Source organism: Malaclemys terrapin, chromosome 4, assembly GCF_027887155.1.
Source record: "Malaclemys terrapin pileata isolate rMalTer1 chromosome 4, rMalTer1.hap1, whole genome shotgun sequence".
Classification (NCBI taxonomy): domain Eukaryota; kingdom Metazoa; phylum Chordata; order Testudines; family Emydidae; genus Malaclemys; species Malaclemys terrapin.
The window spans coordinates 90,411,764-90,425,396 of record NC_071508.1 but is presented as its reverse complement, the minus strand read 5'-3'; the positions used below and the strand labels follow the sequence as shown (position 1 = coordinate 90,425,396).

The 13,633-nt window shown below is 42.6% G+C and overlaps 1 protein-coding gene across 1 annotated transcript in view; it reads left to right on the top strand.

Moving 5' to 3' along the window:
* SNAP23 (synaptosome associated protein 23) overlaps positions 1 to 13,633 on the top strand; it is a 36,501-nt gene that overhangs the window by 13,431 nt on the left and 9,437 nt on the right. The window contains exons 2-5 of the mRNA XM_054027136.1: positions 8,171 to 8,280; positions 8,947 to 8,988; positions 10,575 to 10,623; positions 11,189 to 11,306. Of these exons, the coding sequence (XP_053883111.1) occupies positions 8,224 to 8,280; positions 8,947 to 8,988; positions 10,575 to 10,623; positions 11,189 to 11,306 (266 nt within the window). The 5' untranslated portion in view covers positions 8,171 to 8,223. The remainder of the gene's footprint in view (positions 1 to 8,170; positions 8,281 to 8,946; positions 8,989 to 10,574; positions 10,624 to 11,188; positions 11,307 to 13,633) is intronic.

Below are 13,633 nucleotides of genomic sequence, written 5' to 3'. Positions count from 1 at the left end.
TCTGAGGCCTAGAAGCTGTGACTTACCCAAGTTCTATTTTAGCTGACTTACAGACCTTAAGATCTTCTTGGCTCCTTGTGCTTTGGCTAACAGCCGTGTGACCTCTGAACAGCTACTTTGGAAATAAGGCGCTATATATTAACTCCTGTCATTTTGCTGGTGAAATTCACCTATTTCACAAGTATGAAACTGGTACTACAGTAGAACCTCAAAGATACAAACACCAGAGTTAAGGACTGACTGGTCAACCGGACACCATGTGGAACCAGAAGTAAGCAATCAGGCAGCAGCGGAGACAAAAAAAACCACATGCTGTACTGTGCCTGTATTGCTGCTTAAAGGTAGGCACATCGGGGCTGCTTGTCCCCACCCCACCACCTACTTGCTATGTGGGAGGCAGCCACGTACAGGTAGGAGGTGAAGTTGCTAAGTTTCACAGGCACGGCTGTGAGCCCACGAGCAGGCGGAGTAGGAGCAGTGCTGGGATCTGCAGCTTTCTTGTAAGCTACAAGCACAGTTTCTTTCCTGCCCTCTCCAGAAAAGAAACTTCCCGAGTTCCTACTGGAACCTGGCCTGGAGTGTTTGCTGCTGGAGCCCAAGCTCCTGCCTGCACGCTGCACTCTGGAGGAGCAGCTCGGTTTTAAAGGGCCACAGCCTGCATCATGTACCTACTGACACCGCAGTGCCCCAGGGTGTCTCACTCATCATCCTTGCAGCAGGGGCTAGAACCAGCCGCCTGTGCACACCCCCATTCGCTGGGCAGCCACTTACGGGTAGGAGGTGAAGACGCTGAAGTTCATGGGCACAGCTGTGAGCTCCCACTCTGAGCAGTCCGCCCTGAGGAGCATCCCATAACATCTTGTTCAGAGTTACGAATAACCTCCATTCCCGAGGTGTCCATAACTCTGAGGTTCTACTGTATGCCAAAAACAATTGTTGAATAAAACTTGTGGTCAAATTTGTAACCTTCATACTGTAAATAGAACTTGTTTTTCCATGGCATCCCCAAACCATGGCCGGTTGTGGCCATTATGATTTGCAGGCCATGTGGTGGTGTCTCCCATCAATTTGGCACTGACCCTTTACAAGGGAGCCCTCTTCTTTGCAGGGTAGCAGTAAAGTTGATACCAAGACCTGATGTTACTCCTTCAATTGATGCCATTGCTAATATTTAAAGCAGTGTCCTGCAACTCCCCACCCTCTAGCTACATCTAGGCTGCACCTCACTGGTGGCAGCATGTAGGGTATATGTAGCTACACACAGCAGTCAAAAGCAAGCTGCATGCACACTGTGGTGTGTAGCTACACACATCAGTGAAAGGCTTCAGCAGAGGGAGGCAGCAGGGAAAGGTTCTAGCACAGGGGAGGGCAAACTACAGTCCGCGGGCTGGATCTGGCCCGTCAGGGCTTTCAGTCTGGCCCGCGGGATTGCCAGCCCCATAGTGCAGCGGGGCTAAGGCAGGCTCCCTCCCTGCCCCGCGCCGCTCCCGGGAGTGGCCGGCACCACATCCCTGGGGTGGGGGGCGGCAGAGGGCTCTGTGAGCTGCCCTCACCTGCAGGCACTGGTGTTCCCCCCCTCCCCCCATTCCTATTAGCTGGGAAAGGGGAGCTGCAACCAATGGGAGCTTCGGGGGTAATACCCAGAGGTGAGGGTAGCGCGTGGCAGAGCTGCCTGCCCTGCCCCGCCCTGCCCCACCCCACCCCCAGGAGCCACTGCCGTACCTGCTGGCCACTTCCAGGAGTGGCACAGGGCCAGGGCAGGCAGGGAGCCTACCTTAGCCCCCGCTGCATGCTGCTGCCACCTCCGAGCCGCTCGAGGTAAGCAGTGCTGGGCTGGAGCCTGCACCCTGAACCCCCCCTGCTCCCCTCCCTTGAGCCCCCTCACCCCATCCTGGAGCCCCTTGCCCTGAGCCCCTTCCTGCACACAGCACCCCCTCCCACACCCCACACACTCCCTCCTGCACCCCAACCCCCTGCCCCAGCCCACCATTCATGGCCTGCATACAATTTCCCCACCCAGATGTGGCCCTCGAGCCAAAAGTTTGCCCACCCCTGTTCTAGCAGCTCCCTATGGCTAGGAAACACTCTAGCAGCGGGGAGCTGTCAGAACCTTTGCCTGCTGCCTCCTCCTGCAGGAGCCTTTCCAGCAGGGCACTACACTGCTAAAAATGGCAGTGTAGACTGGGAGGCACTGCTTGGGTGTGTCGAGAACCACGTAGGGTACATAGCCCCTGGGTTCAGGCATGTCTTATTCACCTAAACAGTGCCTCACTGTATACACTATTTATACCTATGCTGGGGGCATGCAGTATATGCACTCTGCTTGATGCCATAAGGAGTATGCAGTGTAGAGGTACTCTTAATGATGGTTTCAACAGTTACAGGATAAATAGATCAATTAAGACTGGTACTGGTAAATAAAAAAACTTACTACTTTTTATGATGGATTTAAATGAATTCCTAGGAAAATCTTACTTTGTGCTTAAATGTATACACCTGATTTGCTTATGGGTGTAATGAAACCAGGCAAGTTTCCCAAGGATTAATCATTCCAATTTTCAGAGTAAGTGTTCTGAGAAACAGTGGGTTTGGGTTGGCGGTGAGATACTGTGCAACAAAGGGATGTCTATGTGGTTTGTTTCTGCTTCCTTTTTTTTATTATTTTTTTTATTTTGTTTTGGCAATGATTACGTTGTGTGGGGGAGCTGTAAGATAAGCGGCTCAGAAAATAGATGAATATTGGGTATCGGCATTGCAAGAGTAGTTAACTGCTTGGCTAACCAAACAAATTAAGTAAACTGGCATGAACTGTCTGTTTGCTTTCATTGTCATGTGTACCTGAAGAGATGAACTGTAAACTCTGAGCACCTACATGGCTGGAGCTCTGGGAAAGGGTGTGCTTAGGCTGCTGGAGACTCTGGGTTAGCATTGGTCCTGGGGGTGGGGGTCTAAGGCAGGTGGGTCACTAGAACCATTTCTGTAAAGGGAGAACAGACAGAACCTGTGACCAGAAGTTTGCCAGAGATGCGAAGGAAAGAGACTATGCTACAACCTACCCTCAGACCAACAGAAGCTTAAGAGCACACAGGCCCAGTGTGGTAGGACACAAACACAGCAGCCTGATCAGCTCTAGCAGAGGGAGCCTTACAAGGGCTGTGTAGCAGAAGTTAAGTAAAAGCAAACTCTAACCTATAAGTTAGTGTTCTGATAATGCATTTGTTTGTCTCTTATTCTAAGAGAGCCAAACTTGACCCCTGGGAGTGGTGATCTCGCTTGTGCTAACCATGATACGGGTTCCTTAAACAATAAGGAAAGTACCAGCTACATATTGCTGGCCCTGACGAGATTTGTGGTTGACAAAATGAGCATTGGACACTCAACAAATAAATCAGTTGAGATTCTGTATAGTCTATTTCTAAATTTTTATTTATTTATTTATTTTTGGAGGAGGGTGGGGTGGGGAGGGAAGGAAGTGACTGGGAGTAGAAACATGGATTCCACGAAATGTCATGTATGGTGAGGAAACTCTTCCTGTATGGCTTTCTGGGTAATACCCTTTCTCTTCCTTTCCAGTATCTGTCAAAATTGTATTTTGTCCAATGTTACTGTTGGGACATAGTTTTATTCCCTGAATTTGTCAGGGATGATCTTGTACACCAAGTAAAATGATGATAGCTTTAAAAAGACGATGAAAATTATCTAAACTGATTGCATTCATAGACTATCTTCTTGTGACGCTTCCCTTAAAATGTACTTCATTGTAAGGCTATCTAAGAAACTTGTACTCCTGTTCTAGTTCACTATAATGGTAATGTTGGCTTCAAGAGGAAAAAGGGGGAAAATCCCTTTCAGCCTTAGAAAAACAAAGTTGTAAAGATCCTTAATTTTTGTTTAGCTTTGACTGGAAAGGACTTGCAGCCAGCAGAACCACTTCCTCTCATAAATTAGTACATGCCTTTTGGGGTTCTTTCTTCAGGCATGTCATTTTTGCTGGGAGTTGTGTGGGTGAAAATTGAAGTGAAAATGAGGCATTGTTACCTTGTGACTTCCTTATGCTTTAAGTGAAACTCCAATGTCTGTGCACTGTAGAAGACTTCTTAACAAAAAAAAGTCCATTAGTCACAATGTGGAAAAAATTGCTATATGGGTTTAGTTTTTCTTCTGCTTAAACAACTTTGCTAGCCCTTTGGGAATTCTCTCTGAATAGTTACATGAGATAAGAACACCTCAGATTCTAAGGAATCCTGGAAGCAACTTGGCTGGTTAAGGGTATAAAAGCTGAGTGAATAATTTTGATTTTTCAGTTTAGGGACCGAACCAAAAAAATCCCCTGGGGGAAAAAAAGTCAGTTTGAACTAAAACTGATTCTCTTCAGTTTTTCTCACCAAAAAGGAAAATACACTCTTCTTCCCTCCTACCCACCCCTGATTTTGGGTAAAACAAAAATGTCTTGCTTAATTGAAACTTTTTCCATTTTTTTTTTTGTTGGGGTAGGTTTCAAGTGTTCACATTTTTTTGTTTTGAAATTTAGTTATTTTTCTAAATAAAATACCATTTCAAAGTGAAATGCTGAAACGCTTTGTTTCAAAATGGTTGAAATAGAATGTTTGGGTTTTTTTAATTTTTTTCAAATTTGTTTTGCCAAAACTTACACAAATTTGGGTCAAATTCTGTATAGTTGTGGTGCTTTGGAAAAAAAATGCATTGCTAGCAAATTTACTATTGCTGGAAAAGAAAAATTCCCCTAGTTTTAGTACAATGTATAATTCTTTTTCAGGGGTCATGGCTGTCTCCTCTAAAGAGTAGAAAAACAGTATCTTCTGCAGATGACTTCAAATTGGGTGTCCTTGGTTTCAAATTTATGCTGGCTCAGTTTTAAATTCTTTGTTCTTACTATGGAATAATTGTTAGCCATTCCCCCTTCCCTGCACCCAGTGCACATACATGCATTTTTGCATTCTGTCTAAAACTCTGCATGTAGATACTGTAGGTTAATATTGAGGAACTTGGTGCTTCAGTATCAAGGCAGTGCTGAGGAAAGCTGTAAAGTGTAAACAAAGTCCTTTCTCAATTGTTCTGGCTGAAAGAGGAAATGAAGATTGTCGAAAAGGTGCTAGAAGGCTGATACTTTCAAACCATTGTCTAGTATCCAGTGTTCTTCTTGGCTTTTTTCTGGTATTGATGCATTATGACTATTTCACACACTTTTATAAACTGAAACCAGTTTTTTTATGCATGATAAATAGAGAAGTGGATGGAGAGGAATAACTTTCAGGTTGCTAGTCTGACTAGAACCTTCAATGAAGTTCTGACTGGGGGTTGCCACATCTTTAAATCCATATAATGGATTGCTTTTCGCTCTCCAAATGGTATTGTCTTGTATTACGTATTGCAACACCAAGGCACAAAAGCATGAGATTAGGATGATGCAGTAACCTCAACTCAAGCCTTATTTATTTTTATGGATCTATGGATTAACTTTAACTCTTAACCTTTTAGAGTACGTGTCCTTAAAGAGCCATTTTATTTCATATATTGAAGTGCTAATGTTATTGTGCCCACTCTTCCTTCCCTTCTCTCCTCTTCCTTAACCTGTTGCTTTCTGATCTGTCAATCATATATAGAAGACCTCTCTTTAAGCTGGAGGTAGAAGTGCATTAGTGGCAGTATGATCAGGTTATTAAAAATGGAGTGCCTTGGACTTATCAAAAACACTGACTTTTTCTCCAGGTAGACAAGCTTCATTGAGTTTAGATGTTGAGGGCTCTGTGATGCGGGAAGTGGTACCAGAACCTGTTCATAAACAAAGCTTTCCAAATGATCGAGATCCTTCTTAGCATTAGGCAATTAATGTTCTTCATAAAGCAAATCTAATTCATGCAAACTGTAGAAAATATTGCTCATTGTAGTACATTTAGTTCACAAGCAGAAATCTGGGAAGATATTAACAGTAATTAACGTTGGCCATTACCCAATAGCAGTGGTTCTCTACCAGTGGTATGCATACCTCCTGGGGGTATGCAGAGGTCTTCCGTGGGTACATCAACTCATCTAGATATTTGCCTAATTTTACAACACACTACATAAAAAGCACTAGTGAAGTCAGTACAAACTAAAATTTCATACAGACAATGACTTGTTTATACTGCTCTATATACTATACACTGAAATGTAAATAAATATTTATATTACAATTGATTTATAATTATATGGCAAAAATGAAAGTAAGCAATTTTTCAGTGTGATGTGACACTTCTGTATTTTTGTCTGACTTTGTAAGCAAGTAGTTTTTAAATAAGGTGAAACTTGGGGGTACATAAGACAAATCAGACTCCTGAAAGGGGTACAGTAGTCTGGAAACGTTGAGAGCCACTGCCCTACAGTTACAGCAATCTGGACTATAAAGCTCTTGCTCTTACCAAAGTGAAATCAATATTCTAGAGCAGGGGTGGGCAAACTTTTTGGCCCAAGGGCAACATCTGGGTATGGAAATTGTATGGCAAGCCATGAATGCTCATGAAATTGGGGGTAAGGGCTCTGTGGTGGGGCCAGAAATGAAGAGTTGAGAGTGTGGGAGGAGGGTCCAGGCTGGGGTGCGGGGGGGGGTGAGAGCTCCAGCTGGGGGGAGTGGACTCTGAGGTGGGTCTGGGGATGAGGGTTTGGGGTGCAGGAGGGTGCTCTAGGCTGGGACCAAGGGGTTGAGAGGGAAGGAGGGGGGATCAGGGCTGGGGCAGGGAGTTGAGGGGTGCAGTCTCAGGGTGGTGTTTACCTCAAGCAGCTCCCAGAAGCAGTGGCATGTCCCCTCTCCGGCTCCTAGGCAGAGGCTCAGCTAGGCAGCTCTACACGCTGCCCCATCCGCAGGCACTGCCCCTGAAGCTCCCATTGACTGTGGTTCCCAGCCAATGGGAGTTTCAGGGGCAGCGTACAGAGCCCGGTGGCTGCCCTATGTGTAGGAGCGGGGGGGGGGGTGGCGGACGACATGACGCTGCTTCTGAGACCACCGGCTGGAGTGGGGAAAGCCCCAGACCCTGCTCCCCAGCTGGAGCTCGAGGGCCAGATTAAAATGTCCAAAGGGCTGGATGTGGCCCCTTGGCCGTAGTTTGCCCATCCCTGCTATAGAGGCAGGATTCAAATGGAACTAATATTAACTTGAAATACTTACAAAAGGACAATCTTGTTGGACAAATAGCCTTTTCCTTTGACTAATCTCTTAAGAAGAAAAATATTCTGCAGTTTCTCTTCCATTTTTTTCTGCCATTACATAAATTCAAATTGACCGTCTTAAAAACCGGTCCAAATTCAGAACCAGAACAGAGTTTTAATAAACTTTTGATGAGGAGGTTGTTGAGAGAGCCAGTGTACAAAAGTATAAAATGCAGTGATTAAATGGTCAACTCAGACCATTGCAAATTCAGCTACCAGAATGGTCATGTGAGTGGTGCACATCTTAGATTAAAAGCCAATCTGGTGCTATGCAGACAACTGTTTCAAGAAAGTTTATACTGGGTTAGTTTCTAACAAATATTGTAATTGAAAGGAGTTGAGTTTTCAGTTGACTCCAGGAAATGCTATCTCAGAATAGAATCTGTGCATACTTGGATGCTGTGTATATAACTAAACATTATTTTCAAGTACATTACACACTTCATGTTGAAAAGTGATACCTGCAATTTGTACTTTCAGACTATTGGGTACAATGGCTAGTGTTTTCCCTGACTCAAAAATCATCAGTCTGATTTCTGTTTTTGTTTGTGAGGTTTTTTTACTTAAGACTTTCTGATCTAGGAAGAACTCAGGAAATGACCAGTAGCTAGAATTTCCCATGAAATGTAAATATCCTTTCTAGGACGGGGATTTAACAATAGCAGAAAGAAAACAAACATTAAAATACTTTATTTGCTGGTTCCTTCATGAGTTTGTTTGTTTTTTTTACTCATACCTCAGTTTTGTAACACACAGGTGAATAGCTCTGTTAAATAACCCCTAGTACTATACAAGCATTGTACTGTGCAGAAGGAAGTAGGTATGCTCTTATACTCTTTGAGTTCAGTGTGTTGCCTTCCAATCATCTTTTCAGTTGAAAAGTGTCATCTGTAGCAGCCTTTACAGACTAATGCACACCATCTCCAGAACTTATTATGGGTTAATGTTCTGTTTCGATTTTTTACAGGAGACTAGACCTTACTTCCTTTTGATCAACTCCTTTTAAAGCAGCATCTCATCATGGCTGAACTGTCACCTGAAGAAATTCAATTGAGGGCCCACCAAGTCACTGATGAGGTAAACTTTCCCCCAAGGCTCATTCAGAATCCTAATATATAAGTTATCCTAACTTGTGGAGAATAGGAAGGTAGGGGGAGCCTAGGAAGAAGACTGCAAGGGCAAAGTTGAATATCCCGAACTTCTGTATCTTCACCTGGTAGCTACTGGGGCCGGGTTTTGTTTTTGTTTTTTTTTAAATAGGAGCCTGAAATTTTACTCCTAAAGTGGCACCTGCCTGATTTTAAAAGTGCTGAGCTCCTACAGCTCCCACTGAGACCAATGAAATTGGTGGGGTGCTCACCCTCTTAAAAATCAGGCAGGTGCTTAAACACTCATTTTAGGATCCTGAAGTTACGCTCCTATTTTTTCTGATCTTTGCCTAGCTATAGTAATTGTCCCTGAGATATCAGAGCAGTTTTTTCTAGTATCCGAGGAGCACTTGAAGTATCAACTTTATTTTGTTGACCTTAGTGTGTACTGAGAAATATGAATAATAGCCAATGGAAAAGAATCCTAGATCATTGTAGCTCTGATATATAGGTGTGGATAGTTGCTTATCCCTTATTTCCAGGTTATTAAAGCTTTGTGTACTAGCTATTTTATTATATTGAACTCTTAGTGTTTGAGAGTCTTACTGATTCTCTTACAACATGTGCTTCACTATGTTAAATCTTCTCTTTCTAGTCTTTGGAAAGCACAAGGAGGATTCTTGGCCTGGCTGTTGAGGTAAGGGAGCGCTTACTAAATCTTTGGAAATGCACCAACTTGGTGAAGCAGTGTTGTCAAACAGTTTCAGAATAAATTGACTATACAGGGGAGACAGTGAAATTGACTATACTTTGACTATACAGGTCTGACCTGCCTTGGGACTTCTCATCCTTATTGACTGCTATCAGTGAGCCAGGAGTTGGATGGGGATTGGCATTACCAGCAATCTGAGAGGCATCTTTGGCAAAGGCTGTCACTGAAGACTTGAGCTTTTACTTGCTCTTAGAGTTAAGGACAGCTGAAGATGGCAAAGATGCATCCTCAAAATAAAAGATTTGATTGAGGCTGTGCTTGACTGCCTTGTGCTGTGGCACATACTATTTTAGGAACTGAAAGAGATCCTGGCACTAATGGGGTACCACATCAGCTAATTCTAATTTAACAAAGCTCTTCGATACTGGAATCTCTGGTAGTGATCTACTTAATACGGGCTTCTTCAGTACTTGAGAAATTGTGAGCGCCTTTAAACTCCCCACACTTTAAAGGATCCTTAGACAAAATCTGCGTTGGAACAGAAAGTTCTGCCCTTGTAGGCTCAATAGTTGGACCCAGTGGTCTCGGTACTGATGTGGCCTCAGTGCCAATTTGAAAACTTGAGCACTTCAGCCCTGACTAAGCTTTGGGATTGATTTCCCCAGTGCCAGAGTTGCTGTTGACTTTGACTCGCCTAAAATTGAATGTAGGCTACTTTGTTCCTTCAAAGGGAAAATGGCTGATCTGGTGTAGGGTCTAGAGACTGGGCTCATAAGGCTTCCTCCAGGAGGAAGTCCTACCACTTTCCGGCCATCCTATGTGAAGGTCTTATCCACTGGGCAGTGACTTAGGTGGTGAGGTTGGGACTTGATTTCTCATTGATTTGTCCATGCCAAGTTTGATCTGTGTTTGAATATCTGAGTTCAGCAAATCACTTGAAATACCTTTCCCTGTTTAGATAACTCAAAAGGGATTCCTACCAACTTTTAATTGCTTCTGCACTGAGACTAAGCAAAATTGTCAGTCCAAAAAAGTCTCAGAACACTAAGTTTCTAAAAAGGATATTAATAGTGCCATTTCAACCAGAATTGCAGTATTGTCACTATGTACTAACTTTTTTTTTTTTTTTTTTTTACAGTATCCTATCACATGTGAAACTAAGAGCTGGTCTACACTACCACTTAAGTTGATGTAACTTACATTGCTGAGGGGTGTGAAAATGACACCTCCCCCCTCCCCCCCACCTCCGAGTGATGCAAGTTACATCGACTTAAAAACGGCGTCCTCACTGGCGCTATGTCTGTGGGAGACACTCTCCTGCCGACATAGCTTCTGCCTCTCAGGGAGGTGGAGTAATTATGCTGATGGGAGTGCGTTCTCCTGTCGACATAGCGTGTCTTCACCAGACACACTACAGTGCAGTAGTGTATACTTGCTCTTAGTGGTGGTCTGCAGTGCAAGCTTCCATTATTCCAATATTGTAGTTCAGAGCAGGTGGTGGTCTAGCTAGAGCCTTTGACTGTGTACTGAAAACAGTGTCATTTCTGCAAACCTCCTTTTTCTCTTTACAGTCCCAGGATGCAGGAATCAAGACGATCACCATGCTGGATGAACAAGGAGGTGAATTCTACCTGTGTGCAAAGCAGAGTTGTGAATATTAAATCTTAATGGTCTGCAGTAATATCTGTGCTTATGTTTGGTGTCCTAATTTATCAGTCTTTGGCCTCAGTAACTCATTTTGGTATAGAAATGAGGTTGCTTCACTAGTCAGATGTTCCTATGTTTGGGCAATTATAGTATTTAAGATTTAGCTCTGGTTCATGTCACTAGACATTTGCAGGCTGTGCAGTTAAATGTGCTATTGAGCCTCCATCCCCATCCCCCTGACAAAATAATGTTTCTTTAAAAGAAGCTAGTAACATCTAAACACCCAGACAACATAACTATTACACTATAAGGGAGGAAAAAGCTTTTAATTTTTGATTGCTGGAAATGTATAATCAAAAATTCTATTGCAGCATATGCCACTGTTTGCTTTTGCTACAAAAAGTCTCTTTAGGGGACGAGTGGCTTGAGTATACAGATCTAATTTATGGCTTAGATGTTAACATTTCAGATAAAAGCTTCCCCTCTAATAAGGTCTAATCTCTCAAACTTTTGTATGTTTTGTAACTACTTTTTTTAGAACAACTAACCCGTATAGAAGAAGGCATGGACCAAATAAACAAGGACATGAAAGAAGCTGAAAAGACCTTGACAGAGCTCAACAAGTGTTGTGGCCTCTGTGTCTGTCCTTGCAACAGGTCAGTTAACAAATCCAGACTCAGGTCTGAATTTCTGGGATCCCACAAAAAGAGTACCATATTGGGGAACATTCAGAGGTGAAATAACTAAAAAACAATCTTTCCACTTGCTGTTGGAATAAAAACTATACTGATAATAGTCAACTTGCCCTAAGTGCTTTTTAGGGAAATTGATAACTGCAGCTTGCTGAAGAGTGTACCATTTAGATAGGGATTAGTAGCTAAAACACACTCTCAGTAACCACCTTTTAGATTTGTAAATAATGGGATCCCAACCTGAAGCTTATATGCAGTAAAGCAATATTAGTGTTCAAAAATAACTTCAGTTTCAACTTTTTCTTCTCCTTCTTTATTATAAAGATCCATTGGAATCTGAAATTTTCTTCCCAAATGATTTTCTCTATTGCTGGGACACTGGCTTATTAAGACTGGTAATATGTGCTTGGCTACTCTGTTATTTTTCTTGGCATAGGGTGAGAGGAAGGTGAACATATTATGGCACTTATTTTTTGGAGAGGACAAATAAGATCTAGCATTGAGTAGAACTTACAGATTAGTATATGTGGAGGTCAGAGTGGGAAAAGGAAAACCAGAATAGGCCTTGGTCTTACCAGCTTTAAAAATCTCACATTACTTATTACATTCTCTATTTTTATTTATTTATTTATTTTGCAAGTTTTTGTCATAGTGCCTTAACTGTAATCAGTGTCACCACTGGCCTCTCGGAAAATGTCAATTAAAAGGCTTTTAGATCCTGCTGGATGGCATTTCTGGTGTAGTTTCAAACATTTGTAGCAAAAAGACAGATAAAGCAGACGGAGCAGAGAGGGATGTGTTGTACTCTCTAGGCAGTTTTACCATTGAGAGCTACCACTAGTTGTCATCTCTAAGCTTCTCTAAAGTATTAAATGAATTTGTGGGAATCTTACAAAGAAAATGGCTAAACAGGCCCCTCTCTCTTAGGGTGGTAGGGGAAGGAAAGGAGACTCTGTATGTATACTTGCCAAAGTGAATTGTGTTTGCAAGTTTTTATTGTGGGTTCAATCAGTGGGCCAAAAAGAGAGCCTGGATCTCTTCAATGATTGAAGTGGAAGTGAGGTAGTTAAACTGTACATTCAAGTCCCTTACATGAGGGTCTCATTCAGAACAACATAATGCTATGTGATCATCCTGAATTAAAATGAGCATGAGGTTTTCAGGTCTAAAAGTTCAGACTTCTGTTACAACAGTTTGACAAATAAATAGCTCTGATCTGGCCTGTAGCTCAACACAAAGTTGTTGTACCAATGTGCGATTTCATTTTTCTTAACATAACTTGAATCCTGTCAGTATCTCAGATTACAATCCTGTCCAGGTTTCTGAATTTGTCACATTGGCCACTTCCAATAAGTGATTCACTTTGGGCAAAAAACCTGCAATCTAGTGCCATTGAATCTGAGCAGACTCACTCTGTATTTGTGATGGAGTTTGTGGCACTTCCAAATATGTTAATTCTGGTAGGTGACTTTCAGAGTGAAGTGCCTTGGGAAGTTTTGGCGTGTGCTGAGGTGTATTAGGGAAGCAGTGATGAGGTCAAGAGCAGGAAAAACTGTACTGAGTGGATCTGAAAAATGCTGACCGTCCTCTCACCCCAATGTCCCACTTATGAGGGTATCTTACATAAATGTTCAGCACTAGGATAGCCAGTCTTCCACACACAGGCTGAATTTAAACACCAGAGTGCACATAAGTAAATGTTTGTCTTTTTCTTCCCCTACTTTATTCAGATTACTTAAAGCTACTTTGTTTTGAAAGCAAAGGACTTCAGCTGAAAAAAAACTGTCACTAACCACTTGCTTGCATGTTTGATGGTTTTTTACTGTTTTTTCCATTCTCTCCTAACATACCCACCTTCCACTTACTTAATAAAAATGAAGACTAAACACTAGAAGCTGGATTCAATTAACTGGTGAAACCGGACTTTAGGACAAGGTCAATCTTGTGACACAGCCTATACTGTTAACCATCTGTCTAAGGTGATGTTCTAAATGGATATGTGTTTGCATGGGCATGCTGTTTGCATGCAAGACATGTTGTGACTGTCTGTGGTTTTGTGGTGTTCCAGTGTAAAATTCATGTCTATAGATAGCACATTATAGAATGGATTAGGCATGGGAGCCTATTAACTCTGACCCAGCTCCTTGAGGAGAGGCTGTACCAGTTGTTGATGTTCAGGATCTTAAACTTATTGGCTTCCTTTTCAGGAAGGTGTCTAACTTCCCCTAGTTAGACAAACATGGAGTAATAGTTTGGAAAATTACTTTAAAAATAGCAACGTGGCAGTCATG